Genomic DNA, 24,535 nt, shown 5'->3' with positions numbered 1-24,535 from the left:
GTCAAAAATACCCCCAAACCAAGTCACCCCAAAATTTAGAAGGAAAAAAGTCATTATTTCTAAAAGTTCTTTCTTTCTTCTTGCCACCCTGAACTACAGTTTGGATGGGAAGAAGGTAGTTATTGATAGAATTTACTATACATAGATTAGGTGATGACTGGGGTTAAACCAGTCTGGGGATGACTAGATTCCATTTATCCTACAGGCTGGAACCAACAACAGGAATATATCCTAGTAAATTCTAGGATACAACTCTAACCTTGAACCTCCTTCTGTGTATCCCAGTGATCTGAACCAATACTATCATTTTCTATGAATGTATGTCTTGACTTGAAAAAATTGGAAAGCTCTATGAGACAAGGAGATGGTCATAAATTAGTAAGTAATACTTGTTTTCAGAATCAGTTTGGGAAGAGGGGATGAGGAGAAGGTATTTACCCCATTTGGTCTCCCCATCTAGACTGTGATGAGCCACTCCAAGGCAGGACTTGATTCTTCATCTTTTTCTCAGAGCTGATTTGCTGTTCTTGTGATATTTGTTCAAATGATAAACTGGATAAATCAATGTCTGGACCAGTGATTCAGTGAATAAATGTCTTTGTTTCCTACCCTCCAACTTGCTCTTCAACTCGTTCTGATCCAGCTTCTCATCCCCACCACATTTATTTTTTTCAATAACTTCCACATTGCAGGCTGAAATGATCACATCTGCATTCTCATCTTAACTGATCTCAGATCACTCCAGCCTATTGACTGTCCAGCTCATTTCGGAAGAGTCTCTTCCTTCAGCTTCTGTGACATCACACTCTTCTGGTCTTCCCCTTTCATCTCTGGCTGGTCCTCATCACTTCACTCTGCTGGCCCCTCCTCAATTTGGCCCTTGAATACCTGCATCCAGTCTCAAGCCCACTCCCTTCCCATGTCAAAGTCTCAAATTATAAGGTCCTCATCTCTCCAGCTTCAGAGACCCTCAAACTTATATTTTAGCCCAGACCTCTATTCTCACCTCCAGACTCCTAAAACCAGTGGTTTAAAAGTTTCACAACTTTCTTGAGTTGAGCTTGTCCAAAAACAAATTTAGCTCCTGTTACCACCCAGTCCACTTTAGCTGCAGTCTTCTCTACCTATATAGAGGGTACTTTTATCTTCTTAGCTTCATAGGGCAAGAATCTGGAAGTCTTCTTCAACTGCTACATCTTCTACACTCCTGTAATCAACCCAGTGCCAAAAGATACCTCTCTCCAAAATATAACTGAGGCATGACCACTTCTCCCCATCTTCATCACTGGTGGCCCAGCCTAATCAGTAATCAGTTCTTTATTGAGCTGTTACCACTTAACTGTCTACGCCATTTCTGCTCTTGTTCCCTTCTTCCCAATATATCCTCCTCACAGCAGCCACAGAGATCTTTTGAAACCACAATCACATCATTTATCTACTTAAAACCCATGTATAGATGCTCAGTGCTTATTAGAACCAACAACAAGGGCTTGTACGACCTAGTCACCACCTCAACAGCATGATCTTATTCTCTCTTTCCCATCACTCACCAGATACTCCTTTCTATTTTCAGATCCTAGCCTGGATTCCTACCTAGAACTTTTGCAGAATTCCCCATCTGAGGAGTGCTCTTCCACCTATACTTTGCCTAGTTCATGTTTAGGTGTCAAATCAAATGTTACTTCCTCAGAAAAGCTAAATGATGCTACCTTCTCTGAACTTTTCCTTCTAGCACTCTCCACAGTGTTTAATTAATTGCCATTCATTTAATTATTTGTTTAACATTGACTTCTCCCACTATGCTGTGAACTTCATAAGGCCAGAGACAATGTCTATCTTTGTTCACTAGGGATATTAGCAGTGAGCAAAGGTCAAGTGTGTGGATGGGTACTATGCAGTGGATATAGGAAACAGAAAATAGATTTCAGCTGCGTACAGTGTCTCAAGTCTATAATTCTAACAATGAGAAGCTGAGGCAGGAGGATTGCTTGAGTCCAGGAGTTCAAGACCAACCAGGGCAACATGAGACCCTTTCTACAAAAAAAATGCCAGATATAAAAAATTAAATATGTTTTATACTTTAATAAGTAGGAGCACAAAACACTAGCAAAATGTAATTACATTATTTGTAAATCCAGAAATTTCTATCTGAACTCTAGAAATAGGCTTTGCTTAGTCAGATCCCATTTGGGGCATCACTCTTTGATGCCTACTCCATACTATCTAAAACTGCAAGTGGTCTCTGTTTCTACTGATCACAAAATCACCTCGGGTGCAGCCATATGCCACAGCAGTTCATTAAGTTACACACTGTGTTCTCCTAGCTCAGCACTTCTCAAAATATGATTCCTAGAGCATCAGCAGTGCTGCCTGAGAACTTGAAGAATATATAACTTCTTCAGCCCCATCCTTGACCTAGTGACCTGAAGAGTCAGAAAACCTTGAAAGCAGGCCCAGTAGATGATTCCAGTGCACGCTGAATTTTGAGACCCAGTGGTCTAGCTAACGTGGAAAGGGAATACCTAGGAGTCCCAGGTTTACCTTTTACAACTTAGACGTAACTGATTTGTCAGACTCTTTTGGTGAACTTGGTGAAGAAAGATAATTAGGAGCCAATGTTGTTTGTCCAACTTAATGAGCTGACTCCAGTTGGAATAGGGAAAGTAGTAGGCAGCTTTTGAGTTATGAGTAGTAAGATACGTATTTATAATTTAAAAACTATAATTACATAATAGTTGTATACGTATTTTTTTTGGTCAGCCTTTGGATGTTCTACTGTACCATGTCCCCGACTCTTAAGTAGAAGTCAGCTGATGCATCTAGATCTATGCTCTAAATGCAAGCCTTCTGTAAGTAAAAAGCTAGATCGTCTTATGGCCAAATGTTTCTCTGTTTCTCTCTTGAATCTTTAGTGAAATTTACATGTGGATTATTTTTCTCTCTCCTAGATCTCATTTTTCATAATTTTTAATAGCCTCATAAAATGACTCATTAATATCCTCATTATATTGCCTTGCAATATAGTCATGCATCACTTAGGGGTGGGGATGCTTCCTGAGAATTGCATCATTAAGCAATGCACATCCTTGTGCAGACATCATAGAGTGTACTTACCCAAACCTAGATGGTATGTTTTTATTTATATATATTTTTATAAGAAAAACCAAAAAGCCCAACACCATTACTGAATGTCAATCATTTCCTCTACTATGCAATGCCAATATCAAGTGTCATATATCAGGTTTCTATATATGCTCCATTTATAATCATATGGAACCAACATCATGTATACAAAACATCATTACAGTGCATGACTATACTAAGTCTGTATTATATATTGGATGACTGATTAAAAGAGCTATTTTCTTGTATTAATTTAAAATAAACATAAAGCACAACATGTTTTAACATGGGATGCAAGAAGACATCTTTTCTCTTAATGCCTACCCCCTTTTCCCAGAAAATATTCAGTCCTGAACTTCATCCATGATAATGCCAAACATTCTTTTTCTGTAAGCTCTTAAATCTTTATAGCATTTTCCAAACGTTTTCAGAGGTTGGTCTTCATATGAAAGACCCATGGTTGACTGAGAGTTGTTCTTGGACAGCATGCTTTGTTTATGTCTCTACCTTAGGATCAGGCTTCAGAAACCACCTACCCATCAACCACCTTTTGAATTTTACAGCAGCATATGTGGCCCAGTGAGATTTTCTGTGTATGTGTACAGAATTATTATCCCAGAACATGTTTATGTATTTGGAAAGTGTTGTAGTGTTGTGCAATTTAGTAGGAATATGGAAGCAAGAAAAACTTTCTTGTGTGTATCGTATGATCCCTTCTTGCCATCCATGAAATAATCCAACAGTTTCCTTAAGGGGCTGGCTCTGTTCTGAAAAATCAAAAGCTCATTAGTCTCACTCCTACTTCCTTTCCAGGACTCCCAGAGCTCTGAATAAACCATACCAGCAAATACCCTACACTGACCAACTTCTGAGATTTCTCTTTTCTTCTTTTTGCTTTTTCCTAGTTGTTTTATAAATTAATTGCCACAAGTTACAGAATGCTAAAAAGAAACTTTTCTGTTATGAACTTTACCTCCAATACCTTTGTTATATCTATTTTCTATGTGATTCATTTCAAGAAGTGTGTAATTTTAAGAAACTTGGAACATATTTTAGCATTCGGTGTTTAAAAACACAAACCAGATAATCATTTGGATTATTTTATAGTAAGTGCTTTTTGCACAGTATCACCAAAGTGTTGTCAAAAGTCCATTTAATCTCCAATAGTCACCTTAAAAATACACACACACTCACACAAAATCACCTTCAAGATTCATTAAGGAAAACACAATTGCATTTTGGTTGGTTTAAATCCAAAATTTTCAAGTTTAGTAAAGACTCTGCAACTGCTTGAAATGAAATAACACTCTAATCTTATAAAGTAACTTTTATTTTATATCTCATAAATAAAAGTACATGGTTTATATGTAATTTGGAAGCTAAGAGCTTATGCATGTTAACCCAGAGAAGAAACAGTAAAATAAAACTATATCATACTGATAAAGTTAGATCTTATTTTAAAGTCATTTTTTTTTTTTGGATATGTATCTTTTACATTTTACTTAACCTGAATTTTACACAATCTTTGCTTAAATGCTCCAATAATGAAAGGAGAAAATAGGTATTTTAACAATTTTTAAGTATTTATTCTTTTTTATATGTATATTTTATTGCACTTTAATTTTAAAGTCATTTTTAAAGAATTGCACTAGAGACATGTCTACTACATATGCTTCAATAATATGAACTACTAAAAACCTTGAGTTTGCTTTTTAGTGGTATTTCTGGAAATTCTTCTGTTACCGTATTTGAAAAAAAAAAATCTGCAGCAACAACAACAAAAAAATTAAAAACACCTCCAGATCCTTTCTGATGCAAGACTCAAAAAAAAAAAAAATCAGTCTGATTTGTCAGACTCTGTATTTACTATTGTTAAGTAACAGATCTGTCCCCACCAGGCTCAGTGGCACCTCCTGGCAGGCTCTAATTCAGCCAGGGCATTAAAGACATTGGGACTAAAGACATTAGTTGTCTCACATAATTCATAAACCAGTTTGCTGAATTGATTTACACTAACTTTTTGCTAGAGCATCTTTACAGATTATCAGTCTTTAAAATACTTTTATTTTAAAATCAGAAAAATATTTATTTTCAAAAGAAATAATACCACCAATTAACAAAATACCTACTTTATGTCTCATAAGATTGCTGTGGATTAAATTATATATGTAAATATTCAATAACAATAAGGTATTCATTTTGCTGCATTCACTTATCTCTATGTATATATAAAAAGGGTACAAATACCATATGCCTATGTACGCTCATGTTAATATTATAAAATTTAAGTTTCTTAATGTTAGAAATTAATTTTTATTATGCTGTATAGAGTTCCTATTTTCACTTAAAATGTACAAGAATGATCAATAAATATAAATTAATAAAGGATGACCATCAACCCAAGCAGAATACTTAACTGCAAAGAATGATGGAAGAGAATAATGATAAAGAATAGAGGCCCACTTTCTGCCTATTTCCATTTGATCTACCATGAAAGAAAATACAATTTAACTGTAGCAGGAGAAATTTTTAATTTTTATATTAGAAACAAGTTAATGTCTTTGAACACAAAACCATCTTCTAAAGGAGCTTTAAGAAAACCTAATTCCCTAGGGAATTAGATGCATTTTTAGTTGAGTCACAGTTTTGCAGATATATATAAAAGAGAGTCATAAGTTCCTCATCTAAATATATAGGTAAATGCATTTGTTATTTTTTTGCTGCACAGCAAATTACCCTATAATTTAGCAACATGAAACAGTCATGAACATTTATAGTCTCACACAATTGCTGTGGGCCAGAAATTCAGGAACAGCTTAGTTGAGTGGTTCTAGCTGAGCCTATGTCATGGAATTTTCCACAGACTTCACTCGACTTGGAGGATCTGTCTTTGGTATGGCTCACTCACCTGGCTGTTGGCAGGAGGCCTTGCTTCCTTGTCACATGAGCCACATGGAGCTGCTTGAGTATCCTCATGACATGGCTGCTAGCTTTCTCCAGTACAAACCTTCCAAAAGACAGAGCAGGAGGGAAGCTGCAGTGCCTTTTGGAACAGTGTCAGAAGTCACATACCATTACTTCTGCCATAGTCTATTAGAGAGGGGGCTAGGCTTCACCTTTTAAAAGAGGAACATTAAAGAATTTGTGGCCACATTTAAAACTCATCATAGCAAGCTCTATGACAATTGCCATCTCCACACAGTAAAGAAATATTACTTCTTAGAACTGACTCCAGTTTGACTGAGCTTTTTATTGACACATTTTTCCAAGAGAAACAAAGAACATTTCAACACAGATGAAGAATTATTTAAAATTTGGAACTTTAAAGATAAGCTAAAACTTTGTAACTAAGAAAACTGTGATCTAAAGTGTTGACCCTTCTTAAGGTTACAGGACTAGATCTAGGTCTCTAGATACCCAGTTTAAATCCTCAACTGAGTTAAATTATATGTTAGAATGTTAGATGTATATGGAATCCAAGGTTATAAGTGAAATTCAATGTAATAGTTTATGTCCAACAAAGTAAAAATGGTTTATAAGTTGTACAAATCTAAATACTATCATACTTGCCCCCAAAATGCTTATACTCTAAGTAGAGTTAAAAACTTTCAAACATGTAGCTAAAACAATTTAGATTATATTATTTGTTTATTTTAGCAACTGATATATTGTTTTTTCAAAGCTAAAATGATCAAAGGTATTCAACAGCAGTGGGTACCAATCAAAATAGCTAGTGGATAATATTATAAATGTTTTGATTTAAAAATTAACACACTTAATAAAATCAATTTTGAGGTATTTTCTATTGTGAATTTTTCTTGTTATGAAGGAAAATTTATTACAGTTCTCAAAAGAAAACTTCGTGTAAAACCCTAATGCATTTGAATAGAAATATTTTGCAGGTCTGCTTCAATAAATCTCCAATTTTCTAGTACTCAGGGTTATCCAAATAGAGAATCTATGGAAAAGTAGAATTTGTTAATGGAATTTTAACCCAGATACTAAAGAAAAGATTTGCAGGAATTAAAAATAGACAACATAGAATGTAGCACATTTACTGAATTCCAATAAAGACACATAAAAAATAGGTCAGCTCTCTCATCTGGCCTATGTGAATTCGGTGTGAATTATTACCAAGACAGCCTGCAAATAATAGCCAATTTTAAAAGTATATTTGGTTTTCATTTTACAAAATGATAGAAAATTGAGAAAACCAGTTTTCCTTAGAACTAAATGAATTATCCTCCTGATGTAAGGCTTGTATGATGATGACTTCCTGCAAAAAAAAAAATGCTGCTAATTTGAAAGAGGACAAGGCCTCATTACATTGGAGACATTCTCTTTGTTACTAAAATGATCTGTTTAGGTATCTCATTTTTGAATAATCACTTAATACTCTCCAGTTTTTTAAATAAACTGCTTCTCTGTTTAGCACATAGTTTAATAAACCTGAATTATTTTTTAAATGTTCTTTCCTAGTACTAGATTTTGTATTTTAAGTAATTGGGATCTGCTTAGTCCATTTGTGTTGCTATAAAGAACATGTGAGAGTGGGTAATTTATACAGAAAATTGTTTACTTGCTCATGGTTCTGCAGGCTGTACAAGAAGCATGGTGCTGGCATCTGCATCTGATGAGGGCCTCATGCTCTTCCACTCCTGGCAGCAGGGAAGGGGAGCCAGTGTGTGCAGAGATCATATGGCTAGAGAGGAAGCAAAAGATGGCAGGAGAGAAAGATTCCAGGCTCTTTTTAAAAAACTGATTAATTTATTTGTAGAGATGGTGTCTCTATGTTACTCAGACTGTTCTAGAATTCTTGGCCTCAAGCAGTCTTCCTACCTTGGACTCCTGAACTACTGGGATTACAGGCATGAGCCACCATGACCAGCCTAGGTTCTTTTTAACAACCAGTTCTCACAGGAACTAATAGAGAGGACCTCCCTCACCCCACCCCTAAGGAGAGCCAGTGGAGGGCAGGGCAGGGAAGGAGGGGCAGGAAATGGGATCTTAATTATAATGCAAAATTTCTTTTTAATACCAGGTGTCTTTTACAAGCTTACAATATGTTACTTTCACTTTTTTGAGTGTTTTTTATTTTGTTGATGTGCTCCTTCTAATCAGAAACAGTTTTATAAACTACACAGTTACTAAACCAATTATGTTTGAACCTGATGAAAGGTATCCCCATTATAGGTATAAATAGACCCCTTAGCATCACTGCTGATTGATGAAGAAATCCAGGTCTGCAAAAGCCAGCTCTATTTTAAGTGCTCCTTGTCAGCACCCAGCTTTGGATTTAACCTCAAGCAGTTGTGTTTCTTTGCAGGAGAGCAATTACGTGAGGCTAAACCACCGAACGGTCAATCTGTCTCGTGAAAGTGTATAAACACTTTCTAGTGTGGTCATAAAAAGTATGATTTCTCCTTTGACTCTGTTAAGTGCAATCTTAGCTAGCAAAGGTATTCAGAAAGAAGAGAAGGAAGGTTCAGCCGGCCAAGGACTGACATGTAGAAAGGGAAAATGTGTCCATGGCTTACCTTCATGTTACTGTTTCCTGCTCCCTTAAGATGAATCATTAGGCACCTCAAGGATGATCATGTTCAATCACTTCTTTAAGCCCATGTTCCAATTAGGTGTTTTGTTTGTTTGCTGCTAGTAATTAAAAACTATACCAATATATTTAGTTTCTAACTTCCTTTTTTTTCTATTGCTATCTATGGTAAAGGATATGTGCAGAGAAGTGAAAATGTGAGTGTAAAAGAGGCTGTGTAGAAGAGAAGGGGAGAACATGAACTTAACTAAGTTAAAACCGTAGGTTCAAATCCTGACATGGACGCTTACTAATGGTGAGACGTTGGTCAGTTAAGTGACCTCATCTCTATTCAACTTGATTTCCTCATATATGGAATGATATAGTAACATTATCCCTTTGGTAGTTAAGATTATATTAGTTGGCCAAGCGCAATGGCTCATGCCAGTAATCCCAGAACTTTGGGAGGCCGAAGCAGGAGGATCACTTGAGGCCAGCAGTTTGAGACCAGCCTGGCAAACATAGCAAGACCCCTTCCTTGCAAAAAAAAAAAAAAAAAAAAAAGTATATTTTTCTTTTTCTTTTTGCTTTGTAATTAGCCGAGTGTAGTGGTGCATGCATGTAGTTCTAGCTACTCATGAGGCTGAGGCAAGAGGATCGCTTGAGCTCGGTAGGTCGAGGTTATAGTGAGCTATGATCACTCCACTGCACTCCAACCTGGGTGACACAGAAATATCCTGTCTTTAAAAATAAATAAACAATTTAATTTTAAAAAATTATTAATAAGTTAATAAGTGCCAAGTACTTAGAAAACTGCCTGGTATAGAGTAAGCTCAGAGTTAGGGTGACCTCTAAGTAAGTGTTGACTATTCCTCCATGTCACAGAAGCAACTTACCATCACTTTTCCCAGTTATTCACAAAATGCTGGCCACTTTGAGGACTGTAACTGGATTCTTGACCACAGCTTATTTATCTGACTTTCCTTTCTCAATCCTCTTTCCATTCTCCTCTACTTCTGTCTTCCCTTATAAATGCAATCCCCTTAAGTACCTATTTTGAACTGCTCCCTGTTTTTCTATACTTTCTCCCTATTGGTCATTGCCAAGTGCCTTTAATTCAGGCTCTCCCTACACTCCATTTCCCTCACCACACACCAGACGCAGCCCAATACAGATGCGATCTTTATGCCTCAGTGACATTGGTCAAAAATCATAGCCATTTCATCTCTATCTTATCTCCTAGAATTCAAATTTATTTCCTTGTTTCTTCATCTCCTATCTTTTACCCAGCCTTCAATAAATATTTATTGAAAATGTTTTATAAAATGTTTAGTTAGCAAAGCAATCTTAATCTAACTTCTAAAGTAATATGTAAATTTCAGTTAGCCATGCTATGTCTATAAAGTCTATGCTTTTATGTTGAATGTTCAAATTATTTAATGGATTTTCTAGAGAAAACTAGTATTGAAGCAATTCAGTGTGGACACTAATGTTTTCATACTTGCTAATTACTTATCCTCCCATCTATATTTATAAACAAAAATATATCTTATTGCTAATGTTATTACTTAACTTTCCTTATGCTTGATGATTTGAATCTGAAAAGATTAATACTGAAAAGTATTAATCTAAATTGAAAATATGTCAGTGCTACAAACTAAATCTCACAGAAGGCTCAGAATTCATTGACCCATTTTGAAATATAGTTTTCTGAAACTAAGGTAGACTTTAATGGTAAATAAATGATTCGTAAGACTTTCTTCACTTATTACAAACTTTGCCTCACATAACTCTCCACATAAGAAGAGAGTGGAGAGAGAAAGAGAATTTCAATGCTCATTCATAGAAGAAAAAAAAGGAATACATTCAATTAGGAATCCAATAGAAAATACAAGAAACACTTAAAATAAGATTATTTGAGAAGGGATTAGTTACACAGGGACTATTTGCAAAGTTGTGTGGTAGGAGAAACACAAGGGATACTACAGTCACCAGGGGATTAGCAGCAGCTGAGCTGATCACCCCAAGGCCCAAAAGACCAGAGGAGGAAGTAACAAAACCCAGAGGGGAAAAAGTCTGCGAAGTCAGTTGCCCTAAGAAAACCAATAACTTTAGGTGAAAGTCACAACCAGTTGCAGGCAATCAAGTCAGATGGGATCCAGGAAGTAGATAATCCAACCTCACTCTCCTCCCCTTGTCTCCTTCTACAGCTCACCATGGGCCCAACCTACCTGGAAGACAAGAGTAGTAAGGACCCTGTTGATGGAATCTATATAAAGTGTTCTCATATAAATTATCATCCATACTGGGACACTTTTGAGAGTTAAGAGGGTTCTTAAAATTGATTACCATTGGCCAGGCATGGTGGCTCATGCCCATAATCCCAGCACTTTGGGAGGCCAAGGCAGGTGGATCACGAGGTCAGGAGGTCAAGACCAGCCTGGCCAATATGATCAATATGAAACCCCATCTCTACTAAAAATACAAAAATTAGCCGGGCATGGTGGCACATGCCAGTAGTCCCAGCTGCTCAGGAGGCTGAGGCAGAAGAATCACTCGAACCTAGGAGATGGAAGTTGTGGTGAGCTGAGATTGCGCCACTGCACTCCAGCCTGGGTGACAGAGCGAGACTCCATCTCAAAAATAAAAAATAAAATAAAATTAATTACCATTATTGCAAAAAATGAAATATGCTACTCAGCAATTATTTAACAATATAACTGTATCTTTACACAATACAATAAATGACAAAACCACGACAGCAAGAAACTCTGTATATACTATACCTATAGTATAGGTACATATACCATATATAGTATAGTATATGCCTCTGTATGTACCATACTCTGTTTACAGAGTTTATATACTATACACACTGTATATACCTCTGTATATATTAGAATATACCTATAACTCTGTATATGCGATGATGAAACTGCTGCACCTCTATTTGTCCTATATATCTCACATACACCTAGCCCACATTGCCTTCTACCTCGTCAGACTCAGTGGATCCTGCAGGCTGCAGCAGGCACCAGACCACAACTGGCTGGTAGACCAAGTGGCTGGTAGGGAGGCAGCGTTGGACACTTCCATCAGCAGCAGAAATCGGAAAGGGTTAGCTGTCTCTAGCCACTTGTGTCTGAGAGCACTTTGTTAAGCAGTGGGCAACTTGCGTGCTGTTCTTGAAAGGGAGGTGTTGGTTAGATTACATCTGAAAGGGGTCAGGGAAGGAAAGGCTGTTTATCACTGAGTAGTCTTTTAGATTTAACCCCATATTAAATTGAGAACTTTGTTCTCAGTGCATGCATCCCACACAGTACCAAACAAGACTATAGTAGCTGGAAATGCAAACCCACCCTGAATAATTTTAATATAAGTATTAATCATTTTATGTCATCAGAAATGAACTTTTCGAGATACTTGTTAAACTGATCAAGAGTCCTGTTAAACCAAAATTATCCCAGGCAAACCTGAGCATATGACTCCCTGTCTCCATCCAGGTCACCCTTCCTGCACAGAGGATGGGGTAGAAATGAAATCTGGGTGAAGGGGTTGGGCAGCAAATGGAAACAAACAAAAGACAGAAACTTGGTTCATCAACGGGGTAGAAGAAATTGAGTTGGGCTCCTGTGATTTAGGGAGAGAGGTCACAGAATAGTTATCATGTTACCAAAAGCAGGAAATTGAAAGCCCCCAATGTCAAGTTCATCTCTAAATTAACCTGTCTTTCTGACACCATAGAGCAGACTCTTATATTTTATAGATAGATTCAGACATGTACCTCAGAGGTGCCAAGAAGGACATCTCTTCTGCCCTAGCATTTGCCTTCAAAGAACAGAATGTTTATAGAGATCTCAATGTTAAAACAATTTACAACTTTGAAAGCACCAACTGTTTGACTATTATTTGATTATCATCCCAATTCCAAAAACCTCTTATGATCTTTTTTGATCAGTTTCTTTTTATTGTTAACATTTATTTATTTATTGTAGAGACAGGGTCTTATGTTGTTCATGCTGGTCTCAAATGCCTGGGCTCAAGGGATCCTTCTGCCTCAGCCTCCCAAAGTGCTGGGAATTCAAGCATGAGCTATGGCACCAGGCCATTCATCAGGTTCTGTTAGTCTTGAGTCCTAAACTTCTTCCTTAGGTCCCAATCACTTACAGTAGATTCTGCGCACTCTCAGGCCTGAAGTGATGAACTTCATTAGAGCTGCATAACATTAGAATACCTTTACTTTAGGCCAAAATAAAACCTTTATTTTACTGATCCTAGTATCATGGTGTACATTTTAGGTTAGACCACACACAAGATAAATCAAATTTGTGGGTGGTTACCACTATAATTAATATCTAACTGTAATAAAAATGTTTCTGGGCCCCAGCCAAGAGCCCACTTTATGAAGTCATATTTGATAAGAATAAATTCCAGTTCAGTGAACAAGATTATAGTTTGTCATAAACAGATTTATGAAAATCATTTAAGTAGTTTTAATCTGTATACTTTTTGTGGTTCTGATTTAATGGTTTAAGTTTTGAGTTTCTACCAGAAGCCTGGTTCTACCAACAGTTTTTAAGTTGGATATTATGAAATGGTGAGAATATCAGCAAATATTTGGCAATACAGATGAACAAGCAGACATTGAATTATTAAAATAAAACTAAGCTTATATTTAAATATAATTGGTAGTAATTAACCTCACCAAGATGGATATGAGTAAATGCTTTATCTCATATCCAAGTTTCTAAGAGACTAATGAACATACACTAAATAGATTGACAATACCTATTATTTTGTTTATAAGCTAGATATTATATGCTATTCTGTTAAACTGTAAACCAAAACTTTACCTCTATTTTTATCCAAGTCTAGTGACCAATATTATAATGTACATATATTTATATATGTATAATTATATGTATATATTTCAACAATTCATAAATAGTGTATAGAATTCATTTTAGTTTGGAGAAATTTCTGTAAGTGATAAATCCTATGAAAAGTTCTGATTAAATCTGATTAAAAAGAGTGGTGGTCCCAGGGATCTCCTACAGTTCAGAATGCACCCAAAGATCACTTGGGTGTGGAATATAGACACTCTACCTTTTCTGGTACAGGGATCACTTCTGCTTATGCCCTGAGGTTCTGGTGCTCCAAGACATGCAGAACTGGGAGCCTGCTCTTCTATATGCAGACGCAAGTAGAAAATCATCACTTACTTACCTAAAAGGGCAAAGAATAGGCCTACCTGGTAATAGCTAGTTTGGAGTGACAAACCCGAAATTAATCATTATTCTAAGTTTTTTTAATAAAGTAATTTATTTGCCCACAAAGCATTGTATCCTCCAACTGAGCTTTATAAAACTTAAGGAAAATAGCTACCAAAAAAAAGAAAAATTTTTTCAAAATCCCACAGAAAATAATTTTAAATTGTTCAAAATAAGTAAAGGAGGAATAAACATATGGAAAGAAGTTAATTGGACTGGAGGAAGAGGAGGATTCAGAGACAGAAAACCTATACTTGCTTTGCATTATTTCTATATAACTATATACAGCAGTTGCTTTTTAATCTTATATTAACAAACACAACAATAGGAATAGTTCACAATCATGGAGCTTTATGATAATCCCTTCCCATGCCGCAATTTTATTTAACCCTCACAAATGGTCCCAGAATGTGGATACTATATCTACCCCTATCTCACTGAGCTCAGAGAGTTCTAGAAACCTGCCAAAAATCACCACGCCAATTAGTGGCAGCAAGAAACATCGTACTTTTTCATATTCACCTCTAATTTTTTGATTCGGTCTTCATCATGGATTCACAATTAGATTACTTCTTTTAACAGCATGTCTTCAATTTCTCTTGTGCAATTACTGCACTTAGCAAAAGACTGTGTAGGTAGTGAGTAGTTACCATGCATCTGTTAATGATTAAGTAGACCTGGGCACATGAGGATGAGAATCTCAGAGCACATTACTAAGGAATAAAGAAGAAAGAATCACTAAAGCATTTTAAAGAAAACAGTGCTGTGAGTAAAAATCTTCAGCAGGGACATTGCCTTAGTAATGCCCAGGAAATCCTGTGAGAAGGAGCCTTTTGTACCAGCAAAAATCTACAATTCAGACTAGAAAAATGACAGCATGGCCAAAATGAATCATTATGAGGAGTGTAACACTGAAGGGGAGATAAATTGCTGGTTGACATCGTCCAACAAAAAGAAGGATAAACAGCCATTTTGAATCAATTACTCTCTGAATAAGTTAATTATCTTGAGTATCATCTTCACTAGAAATAAGCCTACATGTCTACATAACTCCTTAATTGTGAACTTTCATAGATCAGACTTAAAAAACAAAAACTACCATGAATAGTCAGTATTTCTAATTGGCTACCATAGGCAAATCATCATACAGAACAATAAAAGAGTACTTTGGAAGTATTTGCAAATTTAAGAAAATATATATAATATAGAGAGAATATATTAATATGCAGTACTTAAATTTATTTATTTATTTATTTAGAGACAGAGTCTTGCTCTGTCACCAGGCTGGAGGGCAGTGACGCAATCTCGGCTCACTGCAACCTCTGCCTCCTGGGTTCAAGCAATTCTTCTGCCTCAGCCTCCTGAGTAGCTGGGATCACAGGCACATGCCACCACGCCCAGCTAATATTTTTGTATTTTTAGTAGAGACAGAGTTTCACCGTGTTGGCCAGGATGGTCTTGATCTCTTGACCTCATGATCCACCCGCCTCGGCCTCCCAAAGTGCTGGGATTACAGGCATGAGCCACCACGCCTGGCCCTTAAATATATTAATTTTAATAGACTTTTTTCTACTAACAATGTTCGATTGAAATAAACTTTCATAGTAACAGAGAAAGACATGATCTTTAAATTCTGAAAAGAATTTATAAGATGAAAATATATCTAAAGGATATGTCATGAATAAATCATCAATTGTAAATTGCTTAGAGATATAGAACATTACAATTTAAAAATTCAATAAAGACAGAGACGAGTTAAGTTAATGTGGCCCAGTCATGAGGCTCTTTCTGTTTATCTAGCTTGCTAAAGAAATGATTTTTTAAAAAAACTTAGAATAATGATTAACATTTATTTTAGACTGTATTTCAAAACTGTGGCCTCAACCACAGTTTTGTCAGCCTGAAATTCAATATTTAGCTATCTGAAGAGAGCATGGAGTAACATATTCTACAAGATTTGTTGAAGAGAGAGTCACCAGCTTTAAATACAATAAATGCCAGTGTTTTGAGAAAGAAAAGAAAAAAATTTCAAGGTCAGAATCCCAACTTTCATTCTAATTTAGTCAAGGGTCATCTCATCTCTGCTCAAGATAAACTAGACATACCTGTGAGCAGCACAATAATATCCCTTAAAAATCAACTTTGCCTTTGTTCAAATGTTTAAACAACTATTTTGAGCTGAGACTACAAATTTCTACACCATATAGTATAAATGAAGCTATAATTTCAGTCTACAAAACTGGAAGACAGTTGTTAAAGTCAGTGACTTTGCAGGGGGCAGTAAATCTTAATATGGCTGAGAACTTTTATTAAATAAGATATGTCCATTTTTGGAAATAAGAAGGATACACAGCATGAATTACATTTCTCAGATAATTATGCATGCATTTATTAATATTTCACTTTGGTTATAGATATTTGTTCCTTGAAGGCAATCCTTACACCAGCACATCATCTCTTCTTTCTGAAACTGAATTTCCATTGTCTTCCATGATCTGGTTAAGAAACTAAATTAAGTTGGAATCATGAACAGTAGAAGGGATGAAGCCATGTTGACCTTTTGACTTCATCAGTCTTATGAATGATGGTATAGCAGACAAAGCTATAAAGCTGCATTCTAGTCTTATTCCCATCTGGCCACCAAAAGCTCTGTACTATTGGGCAAGTCACTTAACCTCTCTGGGTCTCAACATCCTCATAGGCAAAATGACAGAAATAACTAAATCAGGCTTTTGCAAAATATAGCACATACAGTACTAACGGCATATCGGCTGATACTGGGGTAAACATTCTGAATTTTTATAATTATGCATTCTAGCATATGAGTAATATAACCCACAATTCAAACCCATAAATGTATGCATTTTTATTATTCAGAACAAGTCAAGTTAAAAAAAGAAAATTTATTTAAATTTGATTTTTTAAATTATTAAGTAAATAATTTATAGATAATACATTTATATAGTAAAAATTGTGAAGGTGGTATTTGAAGAACTGAAGATTGGAAAACACAAATATATGATCTCTAAATCCCCCTCCGTTAAGAAGAGACTATATTTTTAATGAAAGAATGATGAATGTCAAAGCTAGAAACTTACTTTGTAAACCAAAATAGATGATATCAATTTGCCAATCAGACACAGCTTTTCAATAAACTTCTTTGTTCAAATGAAAGCAGACTGAAATCATTGACTGGCTAACAATATTGCAGACTGGAGTGATTTCAAAAGAGTCTTTAAATGAAGAAGAGATGAAAACAAACGCATTTTCCCATGTACCTTCTTTTCTTTCATGCTGTCTTTCATGTCTTCCCAAAACAAATGTGAATCCCAAAACCCTTCCTGTTGCCCATGTGCCCACAATGGGCTCTTGTGCCCTCATCTGAGACAGAGGCTGTTCCATCACAGAAGGATATTTTCTTGCAATTTTTAAGGGCAGAATTACTTATTTTGGAATTTCCCTACAATTACAATTATATCTTTTGTGGAACATATTTTTGTGGGAACGAAAGTGAATGTTTTAAAGGAAAAGGAGTAAACTACTCCGTCATTGATTCTTCTATGAATTAAGCCACTTTTTAAAAGGCAAATGGAAAAAATTCCTATAGAATGAAACAGAGCACTCCAAACGCTTCTGTGCAAACATCTTGAATATTTGAAAGCACGTAAAAGAAAGCTCTGACTAAAGAAAGAGAAAGCACAAAATAGCTAGTGCTCTGTTTATGTACTGCAGAACAAAAAATAAATTCACTTCATGGAACCTAGGAGAACTTTCATGCTATCATAGCTGCCCTATAATGTTTTTCTTAATGATAATATTCTATGTTCTTTATTCTAAAGAACTAAGAGGAAAATATTCCATACAAGCGAGGAAAATGGCATATTAATAAAAATAACATGTTAAAGAAAATTAATAGAAATATTTCATTTCTAAAATAGAAAAACATATTCCTAAAATCATAGAAAATAGAAAAAAGTTTTCTAAAATTTTCAGGAAGAAATTGGTTCAATTAGAATGTTTCAATTGACAAGATATTCAGATTGTCAATTGTCATGGATTCAGACATGATTATCTACTGCTTATGATGCTATTTATGTTAGCAGCTTCTGTGTGGTTGGCCTAAGTTCCTAAAAGGTGTCCATCTGAAGTTCTCCTGTAAGTGCAGAAAGCCACCTCAGCAGCAGACCAAAAGGATCAACATATGTTTAGAACATTTCCATGTGGGATGTCAAAATCAGCATTTCCCCAACCATCTTTCACATCGAAAAACACAAATAGACATGTACACAGTCTAAGCTCCCACACACAGCTTTGAAAGATCTCATTAGAAGAAAGCAAATTGTTTCCTTCTGTTTCACTAAAAAAGCTTTGTTTAAATGGCTTTTTAAAAATTTCAATTGTATTTATAAAATACCTTAATAGGCCAACTTCAGTGAAAATCAAAACTATTAAAGAGGCTCAGTACAGGGGGTCAGAGTGGTTGGAAGCCATAGAAAAGGTTGCTATATTATCATTTAAATATCCTAGAGAAGAACAACAGAAGACTATGTATGATTTTTTCCCCTCTTATTTGGAAGTTATTTGTAGACTTTCCTTTGTTTCATTGAGAAATGAGGGAGAAAAAAATATAAAGATACAGCAAACCCATATGGCCAGCAGGAAAATCCTATTTAATTGCTTTATTGCAAGAAATATTAAATCACTTCCTGAGGATACAGTTTAAATGAAACATATGGCAGCTATTAGCAAAAGCCCCTAATGAATTCAAAAATATGCCTTTTATGGGAGCTTTCTCATAAGCATCAATCATAAATGTTATTTAAGTTGTGTATACAAATAGGCATTTGGTGTTTTCATTCCACAAATGTTGAGGAACCCCTACTGTGTACCATATTATACAGTCAGCTTGTGTGAAATTTTATTTTTGAGCCCAGAAATAGATATGACATGATGGGACCTCAGGACACGGACCCAAATCTATCCAGGTCTCTTCTCAGAAATCAAGGATGAGAAGAATCTCCCAATCAATGCCTCCTGCCCTAGGGTTTTGAGCCCAAGAAAACCATTCCATTTCTACTTGGATAGTCCTAATGATCTATATTCTTCTCACTCTTTTTAATGCCACACCAGTGATGTGGCTAATCATTCCCATTCAGCATCCATTCTTTGCCTTTTTTGTGACTTCTTTGATTAGCTTGTAAATTCCACAAAAAGAAGAAAACTTTGCTAAGAGTTTTTGTACCTAGGATAATGTGAAGCATGTAATTAAGAATTAGCAATCAGCTTTAATTAAGTGTAAAGCAAATGTCAGCATTTTTCAGTTGTTTCTAATGCCTTTCATCTCTGGAAAATTTCAGAAACTTAATAATTTAATATATTTATTCATAAACAATTTGCTAGAGAGACAATTCTCCCTCAAATTTAAAGATAAATCATTGTAGGAATAGCCATCTGTTATCACTATGTGGTTTTGCTCTTAAAAAGAAGTTATAAATTTCTAGGATACTACACTTTGACTATTCTTTCTCTATATTGTAATATGGCCTTTGAAGTTAGTTAATGGAAGTGAGCATTGGTAGCTTAAAAATCACACAGAGTGTAGTGAGATTCTAAAGTAATTGTCATTGGCTACATGAAATGTGGACATTGGCTATAAGAAAGCTAAAATATATTTTTGCTTGATACCCCAACTATCATTTTTATCAAATATTTACTTACACATGCTTGGTTATATACTTTTGAAATCAAATAAAATATAGAAAAGGCTTGTTTTTGTCACTGGTCAACTTGTGATTTGGGGCAAAGTTTTCAACTTGACTTAAATGGATTTGCTGTGAAAAGAGAGGGTTTCCTTAGCCAATGTCTAAATGTCCCATACAAATATTCCTGTACAGATATTTTGTGTTCTAAGTAAATGTCTTATCATAAGACCAATCCAAACTTTTTTCCTCCTTCATTTCAAAATAAGTCTGTTTAATGTGGCTCAGAGGCCAGCATGCTTATATCGTGCCTTGCTTCTATTAATCACAGTATGACCTCACAAAAGTTACTTTACTTTCCAGGACTTTACAGAAGTATTCTAAAGGTGGAGTGAATTTATGCAAGTAAAAGCTTAAAACTGGGCCGTAAGCATACTAAGCACCCAGTACACATTAGCTATTTTTATACTGAGGAACTTTCTCTAAGAACATCCTTTAATTACCTGTCACAGACTTTTCCATTCTTGTTGAGAAAAGAAGGGTTTCGGTTTTATTTTCTGTTTGCTTTCCATAAAAGAGAGAATTTATTTTAAAACTGCTGATCAGAGGCAAATTTGGGGGCTACACTTAACATTTAATGCATAGGTTGGATTTAATTCCATTTTTAAATGTTTTAAGAGATGCATAGAAAGCAAATAAACATAACGAAAACTGCAGGATCACTTGTAAAAGGAGAAAATTGCTTTCCTTTAGTATTGAATCAGAGAAGTTTTTGAAGGAGAAGAAAAGTAATATGACTTTTTTATAAATGAAAGAATGCCCAGGAAAATGCTGGCAGCCTGTGATTCATTGGAAGCCCTGATCTCTGGGCCTGATCCCCTAGGCTGCCATTTAATCTGTAAGTCTGCATCTTTGGAAGGATGCAGAGTTAAGGTTCACATCCAGAAAACAGTGCTGAACAATTGCATGTAGATTGAGATTGAGTCAAAATATGCTTTCAGTATAGATTAATCTTGCCAAAACAACCCCCCCCACCTCTACTTTTTATTCATAGGGAAATCTTTACCTTAGTTAATAATTGCATCAATTACCAAATCCCCCAAATCCCAAAGATGAAGATCTCAGCAACAGTCAATATTTCACAAAAATATAGATGACTTGATATTTGCTATTTCAAGAAATGAAGATTGATGCTATTTTCTTGGGCTGATCTACAACAGAGGTTCACTTGGGTCTCTCTCTCTCTCTCATACATACACACACACACACACACACACATACTCAAAATTACCCATTTGAGTGTGCTTTTCTTACCTCAACTCTGAAGATGTTGTTCCTGAGGTAATGAAGAAATATCACCTTTGAATCTATCCTGTGGTCAGTGGTTATTTGGTAGAAGGCATCAAATCCCAATGGGTCAGTTAATACATCCCCAACTATATTTTATACATGAGTAACTGAGATGAATGAGAACCAGAAAGTCAACTTGCTTCATTTGTTTTGGGGTATCCACAAACAGTAGAACTAGACAGCTAAACATTAAGTTCTTGGAAAGTTATCATTCTGAACCCTATTTTTTAAAATAATGATAGTGATAAATGTTGGGGATTGAACTTCTAAATCTTTCACATCAGTCAACTAACCCACTGGACCCAGGCCCATTTTAATAAATATTAAGAGTGGCATTTCCCTGAAGATCTGGTATGCTTTATAGAGGCTGCTGCCTTTAGTTCTTTCAGCAATCCTGTGAAGTAGATGTGATTATCTAGATGCAATTAATAAAGAAGGAAACTGAGCCTTGAGAGGTAAGATAGCTCACTCTAGTGCACAGAGAAAATAAACAACAGGGAAGCGATTTGAAATGCCCAGAAACTAACCAATTTGCTTCTGTCTCCCAAAAAAAGGATGAAAAAAATTTAACTTCAAAAATTCTACCCTGATTCAAAGTGTTTTTAGATTTATTTATTGCCAATGTTTTTTGTTTGTTTGTTTGAGATGGGGGTCTGACTGTTCCCCAGACTGGGGTGTAGTGGAACAATCATAGCTCACTGCAGCTTTGACCTCCCTGGACTCAGGTGATTCTCATACCTTGGCCTTCTGAGTAGCTGGGACTATAGGTGAACAACACCATGCCCAGCCAGTTTTTATATTTTTTGTAGACATGTTGTTTCACCACGATGTCCTGGTTGGTCTCAAACTCCCGGGCTCAACGATTCACCTGCCTCTGCCTCCCAAAGTTCTGGGATTACAGGTACGAGCCACCATGGCCCAGCCTATTCCCAGTGTTATTTAAAGATAATATGGATATACATTAGATTGAGTCTGCCTTCAGACAAGAAAATAAGTAGATTATTTACAGTTATCAAAGACAGATCTAGTGATTTTAATGATAGTTCCAAAATGCTAATTTTTCTATTGGCAGGCTCTATTTAATTTTTGCTTCATTAATTATATTTCATCTTATTTCTAATGATGCATTTTGATGTTTCTTCCTAATAATACCACAATTTTTGTGTCTTTTCCTTTTCAGGCTATTCCAGGTATTTCAGAGAAGGAAAAGGCTGGTAAGTTGACATTTTGATTATGTTTTCTTGCCAATCTATTTTAGAATGAAACTTTATCTTAAAGCAGGCATTTTATTAAGTATATAAAATGTATACATCTCATGACTATCTGGGAAAATGTTTAAATTCTGTAAAAGAAATTTCTTTTGCTCAATATATGAGAAAAATATATGTGGTTTTCTGACGTAATGACATTGTGTTAGAATAAGATATGTGCTTGTTGTGATCTTCCTCGTAACTGCAACCAGTTTTTTTCTTAAGTAAAAGAATTAGATGTTGATCAATGTTCTGGGGAATGGTCTTTGGAAATCAGTTGTTAATAATTACCAATATTTATTTTTAATCTCAATGACTTATTTAGTAGTCACAGAAAAAGATGTAATTGATATTTAAAATTGATGCTGGCTGGGCGCGGTGCCTCACACCTGTAATCTCAGCACTTTGGGAAGCCCAGGCAGGCGGATCACGAGGTCAGGAGCTCGAGACCATCCTGGCCAACATAGTGAAACCCTGTTTCTACTAAAAATACAAAACATTAGCCAGGCATGGTTGCAGGTGCCTGTAATTCCAGCTACTCAAGAAGCTGAGGCAGGAGAATTTCTTGAACCCAGGAGGCGGAGGGTTCAGTGAGCCGAGATCACACCATTACACTCCAGCCTGGGTAACAGTGTAAGACTTCATCTCAAAAACACAAAAAACAAAAACAAATAAAAAAAAAACTGGATACTATACTATCAAAAATATAGTGATGAAACAATGTGAATAATTGTATTGAAAAAAACTATAGTATTTTTCTATATTCTGTACTCTAATTATAATTATTTAACAGTATTATAGAAAATGGACAATGAGACAGTATTATAGAAAATGAGAAATGAAACTGTGAAAAATTAGACTTGGATTGGTAGATCCAAGTCTAATTTTTCACAGTTTCATTTCTCATCAGTCCTTGTGCTTTAAAAAAAAATCATACTGTCTTACGTGTTCTGTATAATAAAAACAAAAGCAGATTAAAGGTATATTATCTAACTTGAAGAACATCACTTAGTTTGTAGACATTTGTGATTTTTAAAAGCTGTATTAAGGTTATAGTCTCATATTAGAGAAAATATTAAAATTTCAAGTGCCTTTACACTAACGCATTAGAGTTTGTCTGGGGGGGATGTTTGCTTTCTACGTCAGTGATCTTATTTTTGCTGCTAGATAGTTTTCACACAGAATTTTCCTAGTTTGTGTCCTTCAGTGAGCTAAACTTTTCTCTCATGTTTAGGCTATGTCTCATTTCTTCATTTTAATAATGTTGAAAAGTTTCCCTTCAGAACAAAGGGGAAATATTGAACTGGCATCATATGTCAGCTCAAGAGAAAAATTACTCAACAATGTACTAACATCATACGGATTAATAGCAGGTTGGTGCAAAAGTAATTGCAGTTTTGGCCATTGAAAATAGTGGCCAAATTGAATGGATTTAAAGTTTTAAATCTCCAGTATCTTAAATGGGGGTTCCCATGATTCCCTGCAATTTACACAATGTATATAACAGAACAAAGTTGTCTCCTATTCCAGAATGTCAGCAAGTTTTTTCACACCCCAAGAAAAAAATTAGGATGTGAGTTGTTGGCTGGTTGGGAGGTGAAAGAAGGAAAGGAAATGACATTGCTGGAGGAGATAGGAAGGCAGGGAGTTATCTTTCTCCTCTTCCAGTTAAATGGCTTCAGTTTGACAGAGAGAAGCACTTCCTGCTGTTAAGCTTCTGAAATATTTTGATAAGTTATTTATTTATTTATTTATTTGAGATGGAGTCCCATTCTGTCACCCATGCTGGAGTGCAGTGCTGCAATCTTGGCTCACTGCAACCTCCGCCTCCCAGATTCAATCGATTCTCCTGCCTCAGCCTCCTGAGTAGCTGGGATTACAGGCATGTGCCACCATGCCCAGCCAACTTTCATATTTTTAGTAAAGACAGGATTTCACCATGTTGGCCGGGCTGGTCTCCAACTCCTGAGCTCAGGTGATCTGCCTGCCTCGGCCTCCCAAAGTGCTGGGATTATAGGCATGAGCCAACCGCACCTGGCTTGAAAATATTTTTAAAACAAAGAATTAATTAAATAGAGAACATAAATATAATGTAACCACTACTTTTTACCATAATCCTGGAAATTTTCCTCCTTAAGTGCAATAATTTTTTAAAATGATATTAATTGTCCTTCCTTGTTTAATCTTTTTGAAACTTTTCTATATCGGTGAGGCACACGTTAAGAGTTGAGAGATTAAATTTGCAGAGGTTTCATAAGATGACATATGTGACCACCACAGGCCCCGGCACCTGGGTGCCCCATCTCAGATACT

General features: G+C 35.7%; 1 protein-coding gene across 4 annotated transcripts in view; it reads left to right on the top strand.

Annotated features, from left to right (window-relative positions):
- Nucleotides 1–24,535, top strand: part of DLC1 (DLC1 Rho GTPase activating protein) — a 422,870-nt gene that overhangs the window by 177,323 nt on the left and 221,012 nt on the right. For all 4 annotated transcript variants that reach the window (XM_064368818.1, XM_064368819.1, XM_021673878.2 and 1 more), the window contains one exon: nucleotides 22,153–22,186. In XM_064368818.1, the coding sequence (XP_064224888.1) occupies nucleotides 22,153–22,186 (34 nt within the window). The remainder of the gene's footprint in view (nucleotides 1–22,152; nucleotides 22,187–24,535) is intronic.

This window comes from Aotus nancymaae, unplaced genomic scaffold (assembly GCF_030222135.1).
Source record: "Aotus nancymaae isolate 86718 unplaced genomic scaffold, 86718_ANA_hifiasm-v0.15.2.pri h1tg000079l, whole genome shotgun sequence".
In the NCBI taxonomy this organism is placed as follows: domain Eukaryota; kingdom Metazoa; phylum Chordata; class Mammalia; order Primates; family Aotidae; genus Aotus; species Aotus nancymaae.
Note: the sequence above shows the minus strand (reverse complement) of the source record. Positions and strands in the feature narration are given on the sequence as shown.